Here is a 22,099-nt window from a genome sequence, read left to right as displayed (position 1 = left end):
CTAATGTCTGCTTACCTGGATCTCTGGTTTTCCACAGTTTGGCTCCCGAGATGGCTCCCAGGGCTCAGAGAGCTCCCCAGGGATGGTCAGTGTCGGCCCCCTGCCCAAGGCCGATCCCCCTGCCCTCTTCAGTAGAACTGCCCCCAAGGGCATGTTTGGGGCTCACCCTGGCCACTCCTATGGGGACCCTCCAGGACCTTCACCTGCTCAGCTTTTCCAGGAGTCAGGGCTGCTCTACTTGGCCCAGGAGCTGCCAGTGCCCAGCAGGGCCAGGGCACCAAGGCTGCCAGAGCAAGGCGGCAGCAGCCGGGCAGAAGACTCCTCAGAGGAGGAAGGACTCGAGGGTCGTGGGGAGAAGCCTCCTTTCCCAGCAGAGCAGCCAGGTGACAGTCTTCATCCACTCCGTGCCTGTGGGGGCTGCTTTGGGGGACTCCTTCTTGACTATCCATGCACTTGTGAACTTGCCCTTTAAGTCATTCATACATTTAACTAATGTCTACTGACAACCCGATCAATGCCAGGCAGTAGGTAGGTAGTAGGGGTACAGTGGGGGCTGGAGGTGACATGACTCTTCTTCACAGGGAGAGTCCAGATGTCCCTGGTGGGCCTGAAGTGTGGTCTTGGCCCCAGGAAGGTCTTTCCCCCAAAGTGTGGACAAGGGCTGGAAGAAGAGGGCGGGCATCAGTGTCCTGGTGTTTGAGAAGACGCTCTTAGATATGCTAGCCCCCTCCCACCCCCAACTCACCCATCTGTAACCCACAAGTGCATCTCGCCACCAGCTCTTACCTCTGTGTCTGGCTCCCAGCAGATGTGACTCTGCAGAGACTGGCATCTGTGCTGGCGGGCTACGGGGTGGAGCTTCGTCAGCTGACCCCTGAGCAGCTCTCTACCCTCTCGACCCTGCTGCAGCTTCTGCCCAAGGGTGCGGGACGAAATCTGGGTGAGTGTCCAGGCAGAGAGACCAGCACCTACCAGCCCCATGGAAGCCTGTTGCCCCCATGGAGCCGCCTAGAGGGGAAGGGTCAGGGTCAGGGAAGGGAGTTCTTTTGCTGGGGTCCTTGGCAGCAAAGGGCAAGGAGCAAGGGGGTGCAATGAGAGCTGAGGAGTTAGAGCTGGACTGGAAAGGACTGGAGGGTGGAAGTAATGGACAAAGAAGCCAACGGGGGTGGGGGCGGGGTACAGGGGAGTGAGCAGGAATCCGAGGCATGAGAAGGGTGGGTGGATGACAGTGAGGACCTAAAGACAGGCATGGCCAATGCGGAGGAGAAGCCAACGATGTATAGGTAGAGGGAGGACAGAACGAATAGCTTTGAGAGGTGTGGCCAATGTCAGAGGGAAGAGTTGATAAAACAAAGAATTATAAGACAGAAGCACAGTGGCATGAGGCCATGCTTAGGATGAGCCCAGTGACTGGGTCTTAGTCACTGACTGAGAGGAAAGCGGCCACAGCAGATGTAACAGGCTTAGGGCCTCTGCCCCTTCTCCCACATGCCTTGTGTGGACTTTGGCCTTGGCCCTTTGGCCAGAGTCTTGTTTTTCCTGTCTCTACAGGAGGGATGGTAAACATTGGAGCTGACAGCAAGAAAGTGAGTTCCAGCACCTCCCTGACCCATACATGCCCCATGGCAGCAAACCCCCTTGCCGAAATCTAAACCTCAAGATCAGGACCCAGAATCTAAATCCTCCAAACCCTCATTTTGGGGAAACCAAGGCCCACAGACTGCGCATTGCCTAAGTCTCACCTCAAGTTGATGGCAGAACTCAGACTATAAGCTAGAATTTTTTTTTTAACTTTTGTTTATTTTAAGTGTGTTTTTCCGGGATCCATCGTAAGCTAGAATTCTTTTTTATTTTATTTTATTGGGGAAGAGTGTGCTTCTCCAGGACCCATCAGGGCCCATCAGCTCCAAGTCATTGTCCTTCAATCTAGTTATGGAGGGAGCAGCTCAGCTCCAAGTCCTGTCGCTATTTGCAATCTTTCGTTGTGGGGGGCCCAGCCCACCATCCCATGCAGGAATTGAACTGGCAACCTTGTTGTTGAGAGCTCGCGCTCTAACCAACAGAGCCATCTGGCTGGCCCTCTGGCAGCTCCGTGGCAATAAGCTAGAATTCTGATTCACTGCTTTTTTCCACTACAATCATTTGAGACCATGCTCTGAGGAGCCCTAGGGGAAGAGGGGAGTTGTGAGCAGGCAGGCTCCTGACACCCCTGGAACTTGAGGAACTCTATCTGTTTCATGTGTTGGACATCTAAGATTCCATGGCTAAACCAAAATCTAAAAAGCATTGCCTGCCTATTCACCTTATAACCGTGCTCCAAAGATTCTCCCTACTCCAGCACCATCCTGTGGATTATCACTTATCATGTTCCTTTCATTCATTCATTCACTCATTCATTCATTCATCTACTTGGCTCACTTTTCTGGGTGCCCACTCTGTATCCAACCCTGAACTGGGCCCTGGGGATAGAAAGAGAAGCAAGTCCTAAGCTCCACTGTAGGGAACTCAGGGTCTAAGGTGTGGACTCCTCCCCCCGAGCCCCTCTACTGCCCAGAGACCATATCCTCTCTTCTAAACAGACAGTGGAGGAGCAGATGCAGGCTGGAGACACAGCAGAGCCTCCACCCCCTACACCTTCCCAGCCGGGATACCCCACTGCCGGCCCCACCTCCAATAAAGCCCAGCAGGTGCTGAGCTCTGGAACCTCTGAGCCCCCCAAAGCTGCTGGCCCCCCTGCCATGCCTGTCCTGATAGAGAAGAAAAGTCCACTGGGCCAGAGCCAGCGCACAGCAGCGGGGCAGCCTTCAGCTCAGCCATCAGCGGAGGAGTATGGCTACATTGTCACTGACCAGAAGTAAGGGCTCCAGCTGGGGAAGTCTTCCAGTCCCCTAGGGGTTGGGCTGGCCTGCCTGGCAGGAAGCAGAGAGTAGAAATCCAGATGTGAAGTAGAGAGAGGGATGGGCTGCTCTGCACTCCTGGAGGTGGCCCGTTTCAAGAAGGTGGCCAAGAGGATCCCCACCTTCCTTCCTCTGCCTGCTGCCTACCTCCAGGCCCCTGAGTCTGGCTGCAGGAGTGAAGCTGCTGGAGATCCTGGCTGAGCATGTGCACATGTCCTCGGGCAGCTTCATCAACATCAGGTGGGGCTGCTGTCTGGCTGGGGAGGCAGGAATCTAGAAGTGCCTTGAGTGGGGGGAGGGTGGCTAGAGGAGCTCGGGGAAGAGGGGAAGACAAGCTCTGGGTCAGAGATGTTCCCAGCTGCATTGCAGGTACAGCCACACCTAGGCCTGTTGCTGGCCCCATCCAGTATCTCCCTGGCCTCAAACACCTTTGTAGGGCATCTCTGATCAGCTGCAGCCCCACCCTCTAATGTGGAGAGAGTCAGAGCTGGCCGCTGTTCTAGAGCCTGGGGTCTACAGTTGGTGAGGTAGTAACATAACTCGTATTTGGCAGTGTGGTGGGACCAGCCCTCACCTTCCGCATACGGCACAACGAACAGAACCTGTCTTTGGCTGATGTGACCCAGCAAGCTGGTAAATACTGCCTGGCCCCAGCTCCAGCCCTAGCAGGATACACCCAGGCTGTGGCCGATGCTCCCCTTGAAATAGTCTAAGCCCACATGGGCTGTGCCAGCCACCTGGCCGAACATGGCATGGGGTGGGGACCACATGGAGCTGGAGAGAGCCTGACCAGTGTCCTCCCTGCAGGGCTGGTGAAGTCTGAACTGGAAGCACAGACAGGGCTCCAGATCTTGCAGACAGGAGTGGGACAGGTATGAGCTAACTGGAGAATCAGGCAAAGCCCCAGAGGCCTGACATCGCCCCCAAGAGACCAAGGCAAACTTGACAGAACTGAAGCTGGAACCTATACCTGGCTGGCCCAACCCACTTCTCCAAAGCAGCCCTCCCCCTGCCGTTTTCTTTCTGGCCAGCAGATGGCCCCAGTGGCTCTTCCTGCAGTCCCAGCCTTCCAGAGGAAGGCGGAATTTCCGCTAGGCAAGAACTGCCTGAGATGCCCAGAGCCTTCGGAGCCATCTCTAAATTCCAAGGGACAACCTTACACAGAACACTGAACTCAAAATATGGTTCTATCCTGCAGCTAACGCTGATGCCTCATATTCTATTATTGCATTCCTTGGGTTTTTCTCTCCACTTCTCTACGTCCATTTTTAAATGCAAATACTCCTGGTGGGGGTCACCCACTCAGTCTCTGGCAGTGTAGTTTGGCCGAGTTGGGCTGATGGGGATTGAGAAGGAGTTTCTTGGGTCCATCTGAACCCTTCCGCCAGTACCGGCATGCCCCTTGCCCCCTAGCTTTGCCCCAGAAGGTATCCAGCAGGGAGCAGAAGCAGCTCCTAAATCTTTCCCCACCACTGCCCCCTCTTGATTCTAGCCTTGTTCCCACAGAGGGAGGAGGCAGCTGCAGTTCTTCCCAGACCGGCCCGCAGCATGTCTCCCATGCGCTCAGTGCTGCTCACTCTGGTGGCCCTGGCAGGTGTGGCCGGGCTGCTGGTGGCTCTGGCAGTGGCTCTGTGTATGCGGCAGCATGCACGGCAGCGGGACAAGGAGCGCCTGGCAGCCTTGGGACCCGAGGGGGCCCATGGCGACACTACATTTGAGTACCAGGTGTGCAGCCCAGAAGCTTGTTGAGGAGAGGGAATGGAAGGGGTGTGGGGGCCTGGGTCTCACATGGGGTTAGAGTGGGGAGTTGGGTGGGGAGTCAGCACCCATCTCTTGGGATGTTTTATGGGGGGTACTGGAGGAGCCCCAGGAGGGGTGTTGGGAGGGTGTTTTGAATGGATGGGAATTGGGAGCAGATGGTCACTAGGTTCTTCCAGTGTGACGATTCTGGCATTCTGAGATTCAGCTCTGTAATATCTGAGGTTGGCATAGGCACCACCCAAGCAGAACAGCTCCCAAAAAGGACGAGGACCAGGGCAGAAGAGGAGGTCATTCAGGTCTATCAAGGATGAGCCTAGGACCCAAGATTGAACTCAGGACCCTGTTGCAAAGGCTTCAGGGACGCTTGGACCCTGCCTGATCCTTCCTTTGCAGGACCTGTGCCGCCAGCACATGGCCACGAAGTCCCTGTTCAACCGGGCAGAGGGTCCATCGGAGCCTTCTCGAGTGAGCAGCGTGTCCTCCCAGTTCAGCGACGCGGCCCAGGCCAGCCCCAGCTCCCACAGCAGCACACCATCCTGGTGCGAGGAGCCCGCCCAGGCCAACATGGACATTTCCACGGGACACATGATTCTGGTCAGGACGGGGCCTGGGCCCAGAGCGTGTGAGGGGACAGGATGGCAGGAGGGGCAGGGCTGGTGGGGCGGGCCAGAGCCAGTCTGTGGTGTCCCTGCAGGCATACATGGAGGACCATCTGCGGAACCGTGACCGCTTGGCCAAGGAGTGGCAGGCCCTGTGCGCCTACCAGGCAGAGCCCAACACCTGTGCCACGGCTCAGGGAGAGGGCAACATCAAAAAGAACCGCCACCCCGACTTCCTGCCCTGTGAGTGAGTCCTGCTGGCCGACCTGGCCCAGCTTCTCTCTGCTGGGAACTCTGGAGGGCGTGGGGGAAGGGACTGGACTCCTGGCTCAGGTTGAGTGGCAGAGGTGCCAGGACCCCAATGACTAGAGGGGAACCTGGGGGTGGGATGTGGGGTCTGTGCAGATGACCACGCCCGCATCAAGCTGAAGGTGGAGAGCAGCCCGTCTCGGAGTGATTACATCAATGCCAGCCCCATTGTGAGTGGCCCTGGCTCCTGCCCCCATCTCTGCCCCGTTTTCATAATCCTCCTATAAACTCCATTCCCATATAATCACCATCCTCCCCATCGGAAGCCGTGGATGGGGCCTGATGTCCTAGCGTGGAAATGGAGGGTCCTCAGGCTCCCGCAGACCTTGGCCTGCTCCCTTTGACCAAGCTTCTCCATAGTAGCATTTCCCATTCTGGCTCATGATATATCTTTCCTGCCCCCAGATTGAGCACGACCCTAGGATGCCAGCCTACATAGCCACGCAGGGCCCGCTGTCCCATACCATCGCTGACTTCTGGCAGGTGGGCTCTTGGAGGGAGGCTTCTCCAGGAAACGGGCCCTGTGGGCAGCCAGGGCCAGCCAGGTCCCAGGAGGTTAGGATGGAGCTTACCTGAGTCTCTGTCCCTAGATGGTATGGGAGAGTGGCTGCACCGTCATTGTCATGCTGACCCCGCTGGTGGAGGATGGTGTCAAGCAATGTGATCGCTACTGGCCAGATGAGGGCTCCTCCCTCTACCATATATATGAGGTCAGCAGGTCCCCATGGCTACGGGAAAATGGGAATAGGAAAAGTGGACGGTAAACATTCATACATACATGAATATATTTCTACACTGGGGGTGCCAAAAAAATGTATACAAATGAACACTTTGGTCAGCGTTGCTCAGGCAGTAGTTCGCTGTAATCAGAAGTGTCTGGATGCTGATGGGAACCACTTTGAGCACCTCTTGTCATTGCAGAAGTCAAACGTGACTTGTATCCATCTTTTGTTATCAGTATATATTATTACAATTTTAATACAATTTTCCTTTCTTAAGATATGTGTACATTTTTTGGCACCCTCTGTGTGTGTATATACATATATATGTGTGTGTGTATATATATGTATGTATATACACACACACATGTGAATGTGTGTCCAGTCTAGGGCCCAAAAGCATTTGTAGGGACCTATCATGAAAGGTACAGAAATAAAACTATAAAACCGCCAAAACTGAAGTAAGAAGCTAAGAGCCAAGAGTATGAGACAGGGAGGGTAAGTGTGCCAAAAGACCAAGATTAAGACTTACTTCAATTAAGCCTAATTTAGGCCTGAGTTCCCTGGAGGCCAAAGTAAAGAAAGAAATATGTTGCTTATGAAAAATAGAAACAAACTTTTTCATTAGGGGATGGGATAGGTAAGAGGAAAAGGGGCTGAAAAAAGGCAGGGGAAGGAGGAACAGATTCCGGACCAGTGAGAGAAGGTGACCCCCGGTAAGACAAGAGACTTGAAGAGCACAACAGAAGTTTCTCATCACCAGGTGAGTACTGGATAGTAGATTATTCATTACCAGGTGAACACGCAACAGCTTTTCTTTTTTAAGTTGGTTTTTTTTTTTTTTTGGTCTTACTCATGTTAAAGAAAAAAATTAAATTACAGAATTTCAGCAACGTTTCTGTGTGTATAGCACAGAAACGTTGCTAGACTCTGTGAGGAAGAGGAAGAAAAAGACTGGCCTTGAGAAGCTCACAATAGTTATATGTAGATGGAAAAGCCACACATTGTCCTCAGCAGCAGAACAGTGACACAGACAGCTAGGGTCATTGGAGACACCTGGGACAGTCGGGTAGGGGGGTGGGTCAGCTTCCTGGAAGATTTAGAATTTGAAGCGGCCTGGGCAGCGGGGAGGATGTGGAGAGAGCAGGGGGCGGGCACACAGCCCTAGAGAGGCCTGATGGGTCAGGCCCGAACCCACTCCTCGGCAGGTGAACCTGGTGTCGGAGCACATTTGGTGCGAGGACTTCCTGGTGCGGAGCTTCTACCTGAAGAACGTGCAGACCCAGGAGACGCGCACGCTCACGCAGTTCCACTTCCTCAGCTGGCCGGCAGAGGGCACTCCGGCCTCCACTCGGCCCCTGCTGGACTTCCGTAGGTGAGCATCCCGGGCGCCCGGAAGGCTGCGGGGTGCGGGCCTGCGGCGCGGAGACGGCAGCGCGGGAGCGGGGGCCGGGAGCCGGGCTCCTCCTGCAGAGGAGCGGTCGGGCCGCTGACCTCCCGCCGCCCCCTTCGAGGCACCCAAACCAGGACTGTCTCGCGGTGCCCACCCCGCCACCCGTACGGTCCGGCTCCTTTCGCTGTCTCCCTCTCAGGGCCTCTTTTGCTCCCTGCCTCACTGGCTCCTTCTCTTTTACCCGCTTCTCCAAGCACGGCTCACCGTTTTGCCGGCTGCTTCCCTCTCTCCCCGGCCCTGCTGGGCCCCTGCCGCAGGGCGGTTCTCTGTGCCCGCTGCACGCTCGCGCCCATCGCCCCCTCTCATCCCTCTGCCTCTTTGCCTGTTTTTGTTTCTCTCCCGCTCTCTTTCCTTCTCTTTCCCCTCCCTTCCCTTTCCTCTTCTGTCTCCCTCTACCTTCCCTCAATGATACAATGTCTCTATCATTCTGTCCCTTTTTTACCCTCGGTCCCATTTCTCTCTCTTGTTCTGTCTCTTCCCTCCCCCTTTTGCTTCACTTCCCTCCCTTCTCTGCCCCTCTGTCTGTGTCTCATCCCCTGCATGTCACTGTCCCCCCCCCCCCGTCCGTCCCTCTCCCCTCCCTCCTCTGTCTCTCTCTCTCTCTCTCTCTCTCTCTCTCTCTCTCTCACAGCTGCCAGTGTCATTTTTGTGATCTGCAACTAGTACTCTCACTCCAGTTGCATAGTCACAAAAGTGATCATTGGCAGGTGTGGCCGCTGCATGAACGGGACAGACAGGACATGTGGACTCAGAGACCACCCCAAAGGCCGCTGGGGGAGCTGAGGGCTCGGGGGACACAGGGAAGAGACAAATACTACCAGAGGGAGGGCTGGAGGATCTCTGGGTTCTTGGGGACTCAGTGGGACGCTGGGGGCTGGCCTGGGACGCTAACTGAGGGACTTACCGTCCTGACACCGAAACTGAAACCGCATCCAGACCAGGCCTCTTGCTCCTCTGCCTTCCCCCTCCCAGACAGGTGGCTGAGAAGCCTGTCACCTCTGGCAGGGGCCTCCCTCACCCTGCGACCTCCTCCTGCTTCTCCTAGCTTTGCCAGGCTGGCCCGAGGTCCCTCGATGCTGGGCGGAGAGCAGAGGAGCAGAGCCGGGCAGCTTCTAGGAATAGTTTCTGAGCCTCAGAACAATGGTTTCTAACTGGGGCCGGAGGCACATTGCTTCTTCAAAGCAATGCCAGGGGCACCGGAGCTATTTCCTGTTTTCCACATTTCAAAAATCCTTGTAGAGCATGGACCCTTTTTAAGACTGGACAGGGAAGCTAAAAGGTTACGTTCCTTTGCTTTCAGCTAGAATTATGTCAAGTCAGTTGGCATTAGGTACCCAGAACAAATTCATTGCTGCTTAATAACTATAATTTGGTGAAGGTCCACCAGAGAGAAGGCAAAATAATGTTTTAAAGTCCCAGAAAGTGACCCACAGCAAGTTCTTTGACCTTCCTCTGTTTCCTTACCTGTGAAATGAGGATGATGACCCACACTTTAGGGGGTTGTTGAAAGAGTCCATAGGATAAAGTCTATAAAATCCAGTTGAAGTGCCTGGTACACAGCAAGGCTCAATTCTAGATACTATTTATTATCATTATTATTAAATGGTTGGAAGCCACTGTTGCAGCTTCCGTTCAACCCCAGCCCTCTGACGTACGAGCCAATGTGCTAGAAAACCAGGTGGGCTCCTGTGAAACTATTCAGATTCACCTGGTCCCTACAAGGCTGGTGGAGCCAGGAAGCTGCCCCTGAAACAGTCTGCTAACCCCTAAGAAGGTTCTCCCTATTCCTAAACCATTGGAGGTGTCAGGAGTGTGCAGGCAAGGGCAAGTTAGACTGGGCCACCAAAGGAGGGAGAAATCCCCTGCTCCTTGCTAAGCTGCGGTAGGGCAGCAAAGAGTCTGAGATCCAAGTGGACCCCAAGTCTGAATATGACCCAACCACAGAGCACCTGTGCTGAGATGAGGCTGATCCAGGGGGATACGGAGCAGCACAATGTTCAGAGTTGAGGGATTGTCCTCCCCTGGCCAAAGGGACTTGTGCCCAGGTCTGCCTGACCTCACAGCTGATGAGGACCAAAGGGAGCCTGAGTCGGGAGGAGAACAGCCTGGGCAGTCGTAGAGGAGGGCAGAGGATCAGAGCAGGGATGCGGCATGGTTGACACCCCTGAAGTCAGCAAAAGCCTGCCATCCTCAGACTTCTGGCAGAGGTGGCTGTTAATATTATTATGTATTATCATTAATAATAGCTACCATTTATTGAGCATCTGTGTGCCAGACCTTGCACTTAGTTCATTACATGGATTATCTCATGTAATCATAAGAGGAACCTTAAGGAGAAGGTTATTATGATTATCATACCCTTTCTACAGGTAAGAAAACTGAGGCTGAAAGAGGTGAAATCAGTTGTTCCAGGTGCATAGTTTGGGCACAGAGCTTGTAAGTGACAAGGCAAGCCCAGTGCTGCCCACATCATCTCTGGTTCTTTGTCTTCAGCCCTGACTCCTTTCTCCAGCCCTCTTTCCTACTCCGTCCTGGGCATGTGGGTAGAAGAGAAAGAAAGAGAGGCCCACACGTGTGTGTTTCAGTTCCCTTTTTCCTCTGCTAGTGCCCCTGGCCCTCATACCTATTTCTTGTTGCAGGAAGGTGAACAAGTGCTACCGGGGCCGTTCCTGCCCCATCATCGTGCACTGCAGGTGCGTGGAGAGGGGCTGTGGGACGGGTGGGGATGGAAGGGTTCAGGGTGGTCCTGGCCAGAGGGCCCTGCGGTGGGCATTCCTCATTCCCGCCCCTCTGTGCCCGGCTCCCCTGCACACTACACTGCCTGCCTGTCCCCTGGATGCCTGCAATCTACAGCCTGGAGGCCACATTCAGCATACCATGTTTTTTTAATGGCCCGTGAACTAAGAATGGTGTTCACGGTTTGTAATGGTTAAAGGGAAGGAAAAAGAAGACTGCAGTGGAGACTATATGTGGCCCACAAAGTTGAAAATATTTACCATCTGGCCATTTACACACACAAAAATGTGTTGAACAAAAAGCCTGGCCAGAGCCTGGAAACCCAATCCCATTTCCTCCTGCTGCCTCCACCCCAGGGCTGAGCGGCTGAGCTAGGGCTCTCCTTTCTCATTGGCCCACTGCCCAAGTGACACGCCATGGGTCACAGGCTTCCAACTCAAGGCCCGATTCAGGGCCCAGGTGCTATGACCACTCCCTTCATCTCAGCTCACTCACTCCCTCCTCAAACCAACCCTATGGCTCCACCAGTGTCCTCCCCACCCCAAGCCTCCATGTCCCTTGCCCCCCTCCCCTTTCTGCTGGATCCTGAGCTGAGCTGAGCCTGACACCATCTCCTGTTTCAGCGATGGTGCAGGGCGCACTGGCACCTACGTTCTCATCGACATGGTACTGAACCGCATGGCCAAAGGTAAGGACCGTCCCCATAGTGCCCAGGCTCAGCCCCAGGCTTTGTCCAGTCCTCCAAGCTTCCCACCCCAGGACGGCCCAGGGTTTCCGGGTCTTATCCTCCTCTGGACATCCACTGAGCAGTCCCGTGCCTCCTGCCCCCAGGAGTGAAGGAGATTGACATTGCCGCCACCCTGGAGCATGTCCGTGACCAGCGGCCTGGCCTTGTCCGCTCTAAGGTGACTGTCCCAACCCTTGATGCCACCCTTGCCCAGGGACGCCAGTAGCAGCCTGCCTCTCCCGCCTGCCTCTCCCACCTGCCTCTGTACCTCCCCCAAAAGGACTTTTCCCTCTTCCAAGTGACTCCCCAGCTCCCCTCCCCCAAAGGCCCTTCCCACTGGGGCCAGAGCAGAAACCAGGCCTACCCACGACCATCCTCTCCCCCTCCCTTCCCAGGACCAGTTTGAATTTGCCCTGACAGCTGTGGCGGAGGAGGTGAATGCCATCCTCAAGGCCTTGCCCCAATGAGCCCCGGGAGTCCCCTCGGTGGGCAGCCAGCCTCCATTCCCTCTTTCTTGCCTGTGTGAACGTCTATCTGTGTATCTACTCTGCGGTCCCCCACCCGCATCTTGGCCCCTCCTGGGCAGGCTTAGCCCTTCCAAGAGGAGTGTGTAAGGAAGGTAGGGCTAGTGGGAAGAGGCAGGCCTGCCCAGTCTTGTGCATGCCAGAGCCTGGGGGTATCCTGTGGGGGAGCTGGCAGCCGGCCAGGAGGAGGAAAGTCATGGGTAGTTATCACACCCAGTGCCTTCTCCTGCTGGAGTTCCCTGGCCCCATCTCTTGCCATTCGGGATGCTCCTAACATCCTAACGTGTCTCTGTGGACAGAACAGGGTGGAGGGGCTGCCACACCCAGCTCCCCTGCTTTCCAAGTCCTAGCTCCTGCTGCCCTGTCCTGCCTCCCTGACCCACACTCTGGCCCCCACCCTTCTGGTCCCCTCCCTCAGAGCTCCTCTCCCCAATCCCCTGCCCTCCTCCCACATGCCACTCAACTAACTCTCTCCCTCTGGCGCAGAACATTTCTAGAAAAATCTACTTTTGTATCAATATGAATAAAGTTAGTGTCGTGTGTGCAGCTGCAACCTGGACTCCTACCAACTTCTGTCTGCTCTGCCCCAGCCTCAGTCTGGAGCCAGGCCTGCTGCATTTCTCCGGAGATGCTGAGTGTGATGGGAGAGCCAGGCTGCAGTCAGGCTCCCCAGGGTTTGGATGGAAGCTAACAACGAGGCCATCGCTTTTCTTAGGATTCCAGCTGGGCGTGCTGAATCTCTCCTTTCAGTTCTGGGGTAGCTGCTCGGTGCTCTTGGGCCTCAGGAATCAAGTTCGTAGACTGGATTAGGACTTGATGAGGTCCTAGCCTGATAGTGACTATTAGACCAGGCCTGTGAGATGTCACAACAGGCATTCACATGGGGACATGCGGTACCTTCTCCCTCCCCCACCCCCTTCCCATGGCTCCCAGAACCCTCTACCCTGTATGGTCCCAGAGAAGCCCTCACTTGCCTTTCATGAGGCATCCTTGGACAATGGTGATGGACATGGGAACGAGGCAGAAAGAGTCTTGGGTCTGGTGCTACTTGGAAGTTAGGGCCACTTAACCTTGCCAAGAAGGCTGTCCCCTCACATGGAAAACGGGGCGAGTACCATCTGCCTTGTGCAGGGAGAGAAGGAACCGGCAAGCAGACCGCCTTTTACGCCTCACCTGGGCTCAGCTGAGGTGCCTACAACTCCAGTATGGCATCTCAAAGGCTAGAAATCAGCACAACAGTCATTTACAAACTTCCACCAGTCTCTCTCTCGGCTTGAAATTCTTTCAGGGCAGGCTGCTTCCTTGCTTTGACAAAAATGTGCTATAGCCCCTTTGGCTATTGAAGATGAAGCCAAGTGCTTGTCCTGGATTAAGAGAGTTGGTGGGGAGCCACAGTGCCCTGCTTGGCAATGGAAAGATGCTTGTCCCATGGCCAGAAGGGCATCTCTATAGGTGTCCGGAGAGTTGTGGGCCTGGACCCCTGTGGGGTGGATTTGTACCATGCCATGTGGGGAGAGGCGGGCCTCTGAGACTCCCCCCTGGCTCTGGGCTAAGTAAACCTGTAGAGAGGCTCAGTCTACAGACCTCGAGAACATGTCTTTACAGGTTTTCAAGTGCTCCCTGCTTTCTGTGGTCTCCATGCTTTCAGTCAAATCATACCTTAGTCTGGTCCTAGCTGTGCTGCCGAGTATTGGGTAGTGGGTCCCTGAGTAGGGAAACACAGCTGCCTGGGGAAAGCCATTGGTGGGACCCCAGGAGGTGAGGACAGAAGAATGTGAGCAATTCTCGGGATTCCACAGCATACTTGGGGAGGGCAGCCTGGTCAAAGTGGGGACTTCTGCTGTCAGTGGGGAAAACTTGCAACCTCAATGTTTGGGCAATAAAGGGGGGCGTGTCACCCACTGGTCCCATAGGTCATCCAGGCCTCCCTGGAAAGGAAGAACACTCCAACACAACACACCACCAAGCTCTGAAAACTCAGCTTTATTGAATTCCAGTGTTTCCCTCTGGTCTGAGCTCAGCCCAGCTGGCTTTGATAGGTCTCTGAGACACGATGTCACAGGGTCTGGCAACAACCTGGCTCCACCACTCCCCTCCCTGGCCACTGGGCTCCCCAGGCAGGGAGGAGGAGAGGCAGCTCAGCTGTGTACTGGAGAGAGAATGGGCAGCAGGGTCAGAGGCCAAAGAAGCCATACAAGCAGCAACATGCCTGGAGCACCCATCACATGCCAATCCTGGACACACACACACGCACACACACACACACACACGGGAATGCCCTTTAATTCAAGCTCTCTGCTGGTCTAAGCCCATTACATTGCTTAGTGATCCCACCCAGGCCTCAGACCCCGTACTGCCCACAGGAAAAGAGCCTCTCCCAGATGCCACGGGACTTTGATTTGTACACTCTAACCCCGGCACTAACAAGAGGTGTCAGGGGAATGAAGCTCAGAACATTACCCCTTCATCCACATTCTCACCACCCCTGCCAGGGACAGACTAAATGGTAAGAACTCCCCATCTCACAGAGAGTTAACAGGCCAAACTGGGTTGGAACTACTTGTCCCAAGATGCACAGCTCTATAACCACTCACTGCTTCCGGCAAGCAGAAATGGAAGGAGGGCGCATTGCATTCTGGGACATGTAGTCCACAAGAGACGACATCAAACACCCAGGGAAGAGTTTACAGGCTAAGACTACCAACGCCTCCCACCCAGCCCCCACCCACCACCCAGGCCCAGCTCTAGCCCTGCACGGGTGAGGGACAGGAATGGAGGGTCCCCTCCCAGTGCACAGGGGAGAGCGCTGTCCTGTTGGAACTGTGCAGCAACTCTGGATCCTGGACATCCAGCTCAGAACACATCTGGGGAGAGAGCGGGGGCGGGTGACAGGAGAGAGGGTCAGCAGCAAGCCGTGGAGGATGGTGCCAAGCATGCAGACCTGGGCTAGCCCTGTGGCCTCTCCCTGCACCCTGATGCATGGTGAAGTAGGACGGGGCACAGTCCCCTCCTAGGCCTCCCTCCTGGGGCACCCTGGCCCTATCCCACCTCTCCAGGGTTGGCCAGCCTCACCTCTGCCTAGTCCCGAGGCCTGGGGCAGGCTGAGGCAGCAAGAGGAAGGGAGGAGGAGTGGGCTCCGGTTCCGAATCTGGACGGCCGAGAGGCTCCCGCCCCACCCAGCTAGCCTCCCCGGAAGACCTTATGGCCCTACCGGCCACAGCATCTTCCTCGACACACTGAGGCCTTCTCAGGGAAGGAAGAAGGGAGTCCTAGCCAGACGGCAGTGAAAGCAAGCGATGAGGCCCATGGGGAATTGCAGAGAGGAGAGAGTGAGGAAGAAACGGCACCAGAAGAGAAGCAACAGAGACAGTCAGAGCTCAACACTGCACAGAAACCAGGGTGGGGGGTGTCCGCAGCTAGACAAGGAGAGCCAGAGATTCCCCAGTGTAGCTGCCAACTCAGGCTCAGAGAACCCCAGGCCAAGTCCTCCTTCCTTGACATCAGCAACATAGGTGGCAGAAGACCTGGGCACAAAAGGACCTCCCCAAACCACTAATGCCCCTAAGAAGAAGTGCATCCTGGCTCCTCAGGCCCTCCCACTGCCCTGAGGCCCCTGTCCTGGGCTTCACCAGGGACCTATCAGCTCAGCAGAGCAAAGCTTGAGTCCACACTGGAGTGCAGGGGACCTGGGGGGAACCTGCAGAGGAGGCATGGAGTTCAAAGGGCCACACACCTCTCCACTCTCCTGACATGAGCAGGACCCTAGTCAACCTGAATTGGGGTGGGTTGGGCCTGGTGATCAGAGGATGAGGCAGCGAGAGGCCTTCTCCTCTAGGGTTGGGCTGGGTTTGGCTGTGTCACCCCTTGCACCTTCATGGGTCCCCTGCATGCCCAGATCTTGGTACTGGGCCTTGAGGGGCCCTTGTCGTCGTCGTCTCTGTGCCTCCCGCCCACCTGCTGGTTTCTTCCCAGCTGCCTCCATCTCTGACAGGCTGTAGGCCATGGCGAGCTGAAGGTCTTCGTCATCCTCAGAGAGGTCACTGTCAGAGGGGCGTGATGCAGGGGTCTGCCGCATCTGCATGCCCCCAGATCTGGAGGTGACAGACTGTTGCTGCTCGCGACGGCTCAGCTCCAAGCCTAGTGCCAGGTCATCTGGGACACCTGCAAGAGTCATGGCCACCATGAGGCCCTCTGGCCCAGGCCAGGGAAATGCTGCCAGGCTGCCTCATGCAGCAACAACTCTGACCACTTCTAGTCCCTCCTTTGGAAATAGCACATAGGCATTTTGACACCTCGTATCGTGGTTATGAGCATGGGCAGGTACTCAGCTCCAGCCGGTAAGAGCTATTAGGTTGGTGCAAAGGTAATTGCAGCTTTTGCAATTAACCATTTAAACCGCAATTACTTTTGCATGAACCTAGTATCTCTTTGGGCAAGTTTTTCAACCTCCCTGAGCCTCCCTTTCTTCATCTATAAATTGGAAATGATGAGAGTATTTATACTGTTAAATTGTTCCAATGATTAAATAAGACAGCATAGTATTTCCAGGGTCAGCAGACATGAAAGGGTAGCCATGGTGACTACCCTGTACAGCGAGGCATTGTGGGGAACAGTTCAGCTCTAGGAATACTGCGTCCTGAGTTTCATTCCTGGATTTCCCACTTACTAAGCAGGACAGAGCCTTGGGCCTGGGGGATTAGGGCCATGGAGCCTTGTCCAGCTGGGACATTAGAGCCATTTAACTGTGCTGAGATGCAGCCACTTCAAATGAAAAACAGGGTGCACACCAACTGCCGTGCTTTCCCCCTGGCTGTTTGAACAATACAGGGGGTATGGTATGTGTGCAAGTGCTTTAAAAACAGGAAAGTGCTCTGCAAACTCCAGACACCCCACTAATGACGGTGATTAGCCAGCCCTCTCAATTCCCTGTCCTAGCCCCCTTCCCCATGATCACCATCTTGGCTCCTGCTAGTCTGGCCTGTGGCTGCCATTCCCTCCATGCCCCAAGGGAGTTTAGACAGGAGCAGTTTGGGGAGGGAGCTTTGGGGGCTGAGGCCTCCTGCCAGGCACTGGGTGGCAGAGCTACTCCTTACCATTGATTGTGACTGACTTCAGCTGCCCATCTTCCTCCACTTCCACCCGTTCCTGCCCGTTCTCCATGATTCTGTGGGAGACAGCACAGGTCATTCAGTGGGCATGTCTGAGTCCTGCCGGCACTCATCCAGGCTCTGGGATGCCACAGTGAACAGGACAATCTGGGCGCTGCCCTCAACGGGCTGACTTTCTAGTTGTCTGCAGCTCCCCTCCACCCAGTACGGTCCCAGAGGAGCCCTCACCTGCGTGTCGTGATGCGGCGTCCTTGGACAAAGGTGGTAGACATAGAAACAGAGCGAAAAGCACCGGCCCCAGGACTGAAGGAGAAAGATGAGGAGGAGAAATCTGGCATTGGGATGGAGGAGGAGGAAGAGAGGTTGTTAGACGGGCTGTAAGCAGCAGGCTGCAGTCACAATGGGCCAGGTACCTATGGGCTCAGTCTGCAGAGCTGCCCGGAGGCAGGGCTCCAGATGCACCAGAAAGAAGGCTTAGAAAAGCCACAAACTGAGATGAGGGGTTCCGAAACTCAGAGCTTGCAAAATGGGAAGGGACAGCACTTACCAGAGTGCCCAGGGAAGGAGGAAGAGAAGGTGAAGAAGGGGCCCGAGTGTCGGGATCCTCGGTTCTGAAGCTCTGAGAAAGGACCCAGGTCATCTACAACAAACAAGCAGATTAACCATCACCTGGTGAAGAGATTTCCCCCCAAAAATGTGCAAATCCTGCTTTTAAGTCTAAATATAAGCTGCTAAGCAACGGGGTACATTTCGGATTTTTTAACTTTTCTGCTTGGACTTATTTACAAATTAAATTCCTTTTTAATATACGAAAAAATTCATTAGTAAATTCTGTCCACAATAAAGAATAAAGGAAGGAGTGGGGAAGGCAAAGAGGGAAGACAGATAGATAGCTCCTTCAGTCTAAGAAGACCAGCATGATGTGATGTCAGGCAGACACTGCTCCACTTCTGGCTCTGCCATCTGCTTTGTGACCCGAAGCAAGTTATTTGAATGCGCCTCAGTTTCCTCATCTGCAAATGGGGATAAAATTATCTACCTCACAGGGTTCATATTAATCATTCCAAAAAATGGTATCTGTTGTTGGCAATGGCATTATTATTGTCACGTGATGCTTTGAATCTTGCTTTCATGGCTGTCATTGTTGAGGTCTAACAATGTGTTGTTGTTATCGTTTAATAAGGCAAGTCTCTGAAGTGTCACTACAGGGTCACGTGAGTCGGTTCTGTCCCAGCTCACACTGGATCCACCCCCACAAAATCTTCATTCTGGAATTCTGCTTCCCTCTCAGCCTCCGCCCTGAGGGCCTCCCAGCTGACGGAGGGTGGGCATGGAGGGGGAAGTCTACTAGTCAGAGGCCTCCTGGGTCAGCTCACCAAAGAGCTCCGAAAAAGGGTCTCCACTCCCAAAGAACTCCCGGAAGACCTCCTCAGGGCTGCGGAAGGTGAAGGTGAAGCCAGGCCCACCACTGCCAGCTTCTGCCCGAGATGGGCCAGTTCCTGGGGGAGAGGCAGGATGAGGAGGGGGCTTAGGGCGTGCATCTTGCCAAAGCTAGGGGACCCCACCTAAAACATGGGTAGGATCCCCAAGAGAGCATCCGTTGTAAGAACCTGCCCTTCCTCTCTCCTCCCTGACCCACTTCTATCCCTAGGCCCCACCGTTCCACCTACCTGCTCCAGTTAGCCCTTCCCGGCCATAGCGGTCGTAGACCTCTCGCTTATGCTCTGGAAAGAGAGACTGGATCATTTCTCCCTCCCTCCGGGATGCCAGCCTTCCCTTCTGGGCTAAGACCCTCAGAGGTTGCCCAGAGATTGACACTTGGGGGACAGCACGGTACACAGGGGACACAGACTATAGGTTTCAGCAGTAGCTCAGCCCTTCACACAGTGGCTCCTTCTTATCTGTAAAATGGACATGACAACAGCACCTATCTCATAGGGTTGTTGCAAGGATGAAATGAGATACTCCACACAAACAGCTTAGCACAGAGCCTAACAGAGTAAGTGTTCCATAAATGTTAGCCAATTATTAATGTGTTATTACTGATCAGGGCTTAGCCTAAATGTCACCTCCTCAGAGAAACCTTCTGGGATCACCGTAACAAAAATCAGTGCCCATTGTTCCTTATCACATCCCCCTGCTACTTTTCTTTGGAATACTCTTGTCTATATATTAACTTGGTTAATGTCCACCTTCCCTGACCAGATGTAACAAACCCATCAGGACAAGGACACTGCCGATTTTTCACTCCATTGTTCCGCAGTACCAAACAAGGGCCCAGCAACACAAGCATTCAGCAAATATTTTTTGAATGAATATAAGACCTGGATTCATGGTCCAGGTCTGCGTGACCTTGAGCAAGTTACTTCACCTCTCCCAGCCTCAGTTTCCTTGCCTGTAAAATGGGGGTGATAAATCCTGCCTCACAGGATGACTGTGAAGACTCATGGAGGTGATGACCACCACCACCTGGCACAGAGGAGGCTTGGCACACATTGGTTACCTGCCCTGCGTCCTTCTTTGTCAGGGCCCATGCTGCAACTACCAGATCCTGGGGAGCAGACACTGAGCACAGGGGACGAGGGGAAGAAGAAAAAGGTACTTTGCACACAGTAGGTGCTCATTTGAAGCAAAAAGAGGAAAAAGTCCCAGAGTCCCTGTGGAAGGGGGGCCCTTAAATGCCAGGTTGGAACAGGCATGGAAGAGACAGGGGTGGTGGCAGCATGGCTTTGGGATGGGAAGGAGTGCAATGGGGCATGAGGGGGGGCACGGGTGATGCCTTGCCCTGAGCCCCGGCCCTTACTGTCCGACAGCACTTCATATGCCTCCGCCACCTCCTTGAACTTCCTCTCAGCAAACTCTTTATTATCCGGGTTCTTGTCCGGATGCCACTGTAGAGCCTTCCGACGATACCTGCAGGACGTGAGTTTAGAGGGTTGGGTCGGGACAAATGCGGTACTTCCCACTAGGGAACAGAATGACCCATTTTCCCACTAGCCAACCACTGTCCTTTCACCGCTCAGAGCCCAGTCCACCGCAGTTGCTGGAGCTGCCTCTGCTATGATGTTTTAATGGGATCCCTATCTCCCCTCTGCAGCCAGTGCTAGGGCTACTTGTTTGTATGCGCAGACGATAAACGTGAGGATGAGAAGGCCCCAGCCCTAACCCTCCCTGGGGATCTCTGGGGCTGGGGTTCCAAAGGTCCAGGGGATATGTGGCCAGGGACAGTACAGGGGCACTGGGTCCTTTCTGGTCACATTGCCTGGGCATTTTTGCACTGCATCCTGAGAAAGCCCACACCTAGGGGCTGGGGGTGAGACAGGAGTGGAGAGGAGGGGAAGGGAGGGTTTACTGGAGGACAGAGTGCAGCTCCCAGGAGAACTTCACTCTATGGACTTTCTCCTACTCATCCAGGGGTCTACAGGTGTCAAGGACCTGGTTCCCTCACACGGCCTCTGAAGGGCCCCATAATGGTGAGAGTGGGGATGGGGGGCGGGGGGTGAAAGGCTTTGTGAGGCGCAGCGGAGGCACTTACGCCTTCTTGATGTCATCAGCGGACGCACTTCGCGGCACGTCTAGGATGTCGTAGTAGGATGCCATGGCAACTCGTCAGCAGGCCGGCGGGCCTCCTCGGGGGTGCAGGAGAGAAGGACGAGTCAGGCGGAAAGACCCAAGCGCCCCTCCCTGGGGCTGGAGCCCCCGCCCCGGGGTGGCGGGAGGCGCTCCTAGGGGGAAGCGGAGCCCACTGAGCGCTGCTTGCGGCGGTGACTAGGCTCGCTCGGGCAGCCTTATCGGCCCCCGCAGGTCGATGCCACCGACTATCTCGGTGCCCAGGCCCGGGGAGCCCAGCGCAAACCCGTAACTCCGCAGCCCGGCCAGGACCCTCAGCCTGACGGGGCACCCTGTCCACACCTCCTCCGCCCGGAGTCCCAGGCTCCTGCGGCGCCCCGCCCCTGCCCCCCGCCGGGAACCGTCTGGCACCGGCTGTCCGGCTCGCGGCTGCTGCGTAGGACGCGCCCGGCCCAGCTGTGCGCGCAAGCATGCGTCAGCTGCTCGGAAACTACTAGAGAAACCCAGAGGAGGCCGGCTGGGCCAGTCACCCGGGGTGGGGGTGGGGGTGCTGCTGCAGGGGCTGCCGGGAGATGGGGGCGGAGCCGGCTATATTGGGCCTGCACCGGGACGGCAGCGTTCCCAACTGGGACTTGCGAGACAACGGCCGGCTCCATCCAGGCATGACGCACTCGCAAACAAACAGGCCACCCGGCTCCAGGTCCCTCTGTCGCTTTTCTATAAACAGGCTCGATGATTCATGGTGACTCACCCCTGAGGAAATCGCCACCTCAAGAACTGGGATTCTCCTCTGAGCTTAAATCCTCCCCCCCCCTCCTCCAGATCCCAGCTCTAACGCCAGGTCCTCAAAGGAGGCTGCCCCTACTTAACTGGATAGGTCGGATCTGCCTCGGATAGCATCTCAGAGCATCCTACGAATTAGCATTTATTTGTTTGATTATTTAATTGACGTTCATCTCCTCCACTAGAATATAAATTCCGCAGAGCAGAGATTGTGTCTTTTTCTCCTACTGGAGTGTTAGGGCAATGGTGGGGTTAAAAAACAATCACTGATGATCAAATAATGAACAAATGCAAACCCCTTGTTGCCTGTTTTGACACGTTTGAGGAGATGGGGTTAAAGGGTAAAAGGAAGACAAAGAGTAAAGGAAATCCCTGGATTCAAGGTTTTTCTTCCCAAAGTGATCCTGAATAGAATTCTTCCACCTCAAAATGATTCCTGGGCTCAGACCTCATGGGAGAGTTAGCGAACCCTCCAGAATAGGCTCCCGTTTGATATCATCCAGGCCAATCCACCAAGTATTAATTGAGCATCTTCTACATACTAGATGCTGCCACGTTGTAAAAAGAAGAATGTGGCCCAATCCCTGCCTCCCCAGAGCTCCAACTGGATAAGATACCAGTCCATTAATACAGCCCACTGGGAAACCTCCAGGCTTTGGAAACAATAGAGCAAGGTGGCTCTACTGTGTGACTTGGGGAAACCTCTGAGGACTCAGTTTGTCCTCCCTACAGGTAACACCAGCGCTATTTGAAAGTCAGAGGAGGCGTTGTTCATAGTAGGTCTTAGCACAAATCCTCTCTGGCATCGTGATTGACCCAAGCAATTGTTATGTGAGTCCAGAAGAGTGTTTTTAGACCGGGTGACCCAGAAATGCTTCACCAAAGAGAAGGGCTTGAACCAGATATGAGAAAA

The 22,099-nt window shown here is 54.8% G+C and overlaps 2 protein-coding genes across 12 annotated transcripts in view; one reads left to right on the top strand and one right to left on the bottom strand.

Annotated features, from left to right (window-relative positions):
- The window catches only part of PTPRN (protein tyrosine phosphatase receptor type N), a 43,712-nt gene extending 31,434 nt beyond the window's left edge, over positions 1-12,278 (top strand). For 4 of the 5 annotated variants that reach the window (XM_081051514.1, XM_081051512.1, XM_081051510.1 and 1 more), the window contains 18 exons: positions 38-383; positions 809-940; positions 1,552-1,586; positions 2,580-2,854; positions 3,051-3,137; positions 3,451-3,530; positions 3,705-3,769; positions 4,404-4,622; positions 5,052-5,252; positions 5,353-5,500; positions 5,663-5,736; positions 5,972-6,049; positions 6,157-6,276; positions 7,494-7,660; positions 10,378-10,431; positions 11,098-11,162; positions 11,306-11,379; positions 11,597-12,278. In XM_081051514.1, coding sequence (XP_080907640.1) covers positions 38-383; positions 809-940; positions 1,552-1,586; positions 2,580-2,854; positions 3,051-3,137; positions 3,451-3,530; positions 3,705-3,769; positions 4,404-4,622; positions 5,052-5,252; positions 5,353-5,500; positions 5,663-5,736; positions 5,972-6,049; positions 6,157-6,276; positions 7,494-7,660; positions 10,378-10,431; positions 11,098-11,162; positions 11,306-11,379; positions 11,597-11,668 — 2,292 coding nt within the window. In that variant the 3' untranslated portion in view covers positions 11,669-12,278. The remainder of the gene's footprint in view (positions 1-37; positions 384-808; positions 941-1,551; positions 1,587-2,579; positions 2,855-3,050; positions 3,138-3,450; positions 3,531-3,704; positions 3,770-4,403; positions 4,623-5,051; positions 5,253-5,352; positions 5,501-5,662; positions 5,737-5,971; positions 6,050-6,156; positions 6,277-7,493; positions 7,661-10,377; positions 10,432-11,097; positions 11,163-11,305; positions 11,380-11,596) is intronic. The other variant, XM_081051511.1, reaches the window with a different exon arrangement.
- Positions 12,279-13,688: 1,410 nt separating this feature from the next.
- DNAJB2 (DnaJ heat shock protein family (Hsp40) member B2) lies at positions 13,689-20,927 on the bottom strand. Of its 7 annotated transcripts, none has more exons than XM_081052693.1 (10): positions 20,815-20,918; positions 20,369-20,459; positions 19,637-19,746; positions 18,504-18,557; positions 18,210-18,332; positions 17,381-17,473; positions 17,062-17,164; positions 16,819-16,889; positions 15,680-15,886; positions 13,689-14,589 (listed from the first exon to the last, which is right to left on the bottom strand). In XM_081052693.1, exons 2-10 carry the CDS (start codon positions 20,431-20,433, stop codon positions 14,579-14,581), a joined length of 837 nt encoding a protein of 278 aa, XP_080908819.1. In that variant the 5' UTR covers positions 20,434-20,459; positions 20,815-20,918; the 3' UTR covers positions 13,689-14,578. The 7 variants fall into 7 exon arrangements, with proteins under 7 accessions (XP_080908819.1, XP_080908818.1, XP_080908817.1 ...); XM_081052692.1 differs by having other exon boundaries at positions 20,369-20,462; positions 20,746-20,907; XM_081052691.1 differs by having other exon boundaries at positions 20,369-20,558; positions 20,746-20,883.
- Between the last annotated feature and the right edge of the window lie 1,172 nt (positions 20,928-22,099).

Source organism: Rhinolophus hipposideros (assembly GCF_964194185.1).
Source record: "Rhinolophus hipposideros genome assembly, chromosome: 6".
Taxonomy (NCBI): Eukaryota; Metazoa; Chordata; class Mammalia; order Chiroptera; family Rhinolophidae; genus Rhinolophus; species Rhinolophus hipposideros.
This window is presented reverse-complemented; position numbering and strand designations above follow the sequence as displayed.

Excerpts from the sequence above, each read along its gene's own strand:
- DNAJB2 (XM_081052687.1), bottom strand. The coding sequence starts at position 20,433 with ATGGCATCCTACTACGACATCCTAGACGTGCCGCGAAGTGCGTCCGCT. Across the intron at positions 17,165-17,380 it reads CTCCTTCCCTGGGCACTCTG|ATTTCTCCTCCTCATCTTTC; the intron begins GTAAGTGCTGTC and ends TCCCAATGCCAG. Across the intron at positions 15,887-16,818 it reads GAAGTCAGTCACAATCAATG|GTGTCCCAGATGACCTGGCA; the intron begins GTAAGGAGTAGC and ends TGACTCTTGCAG.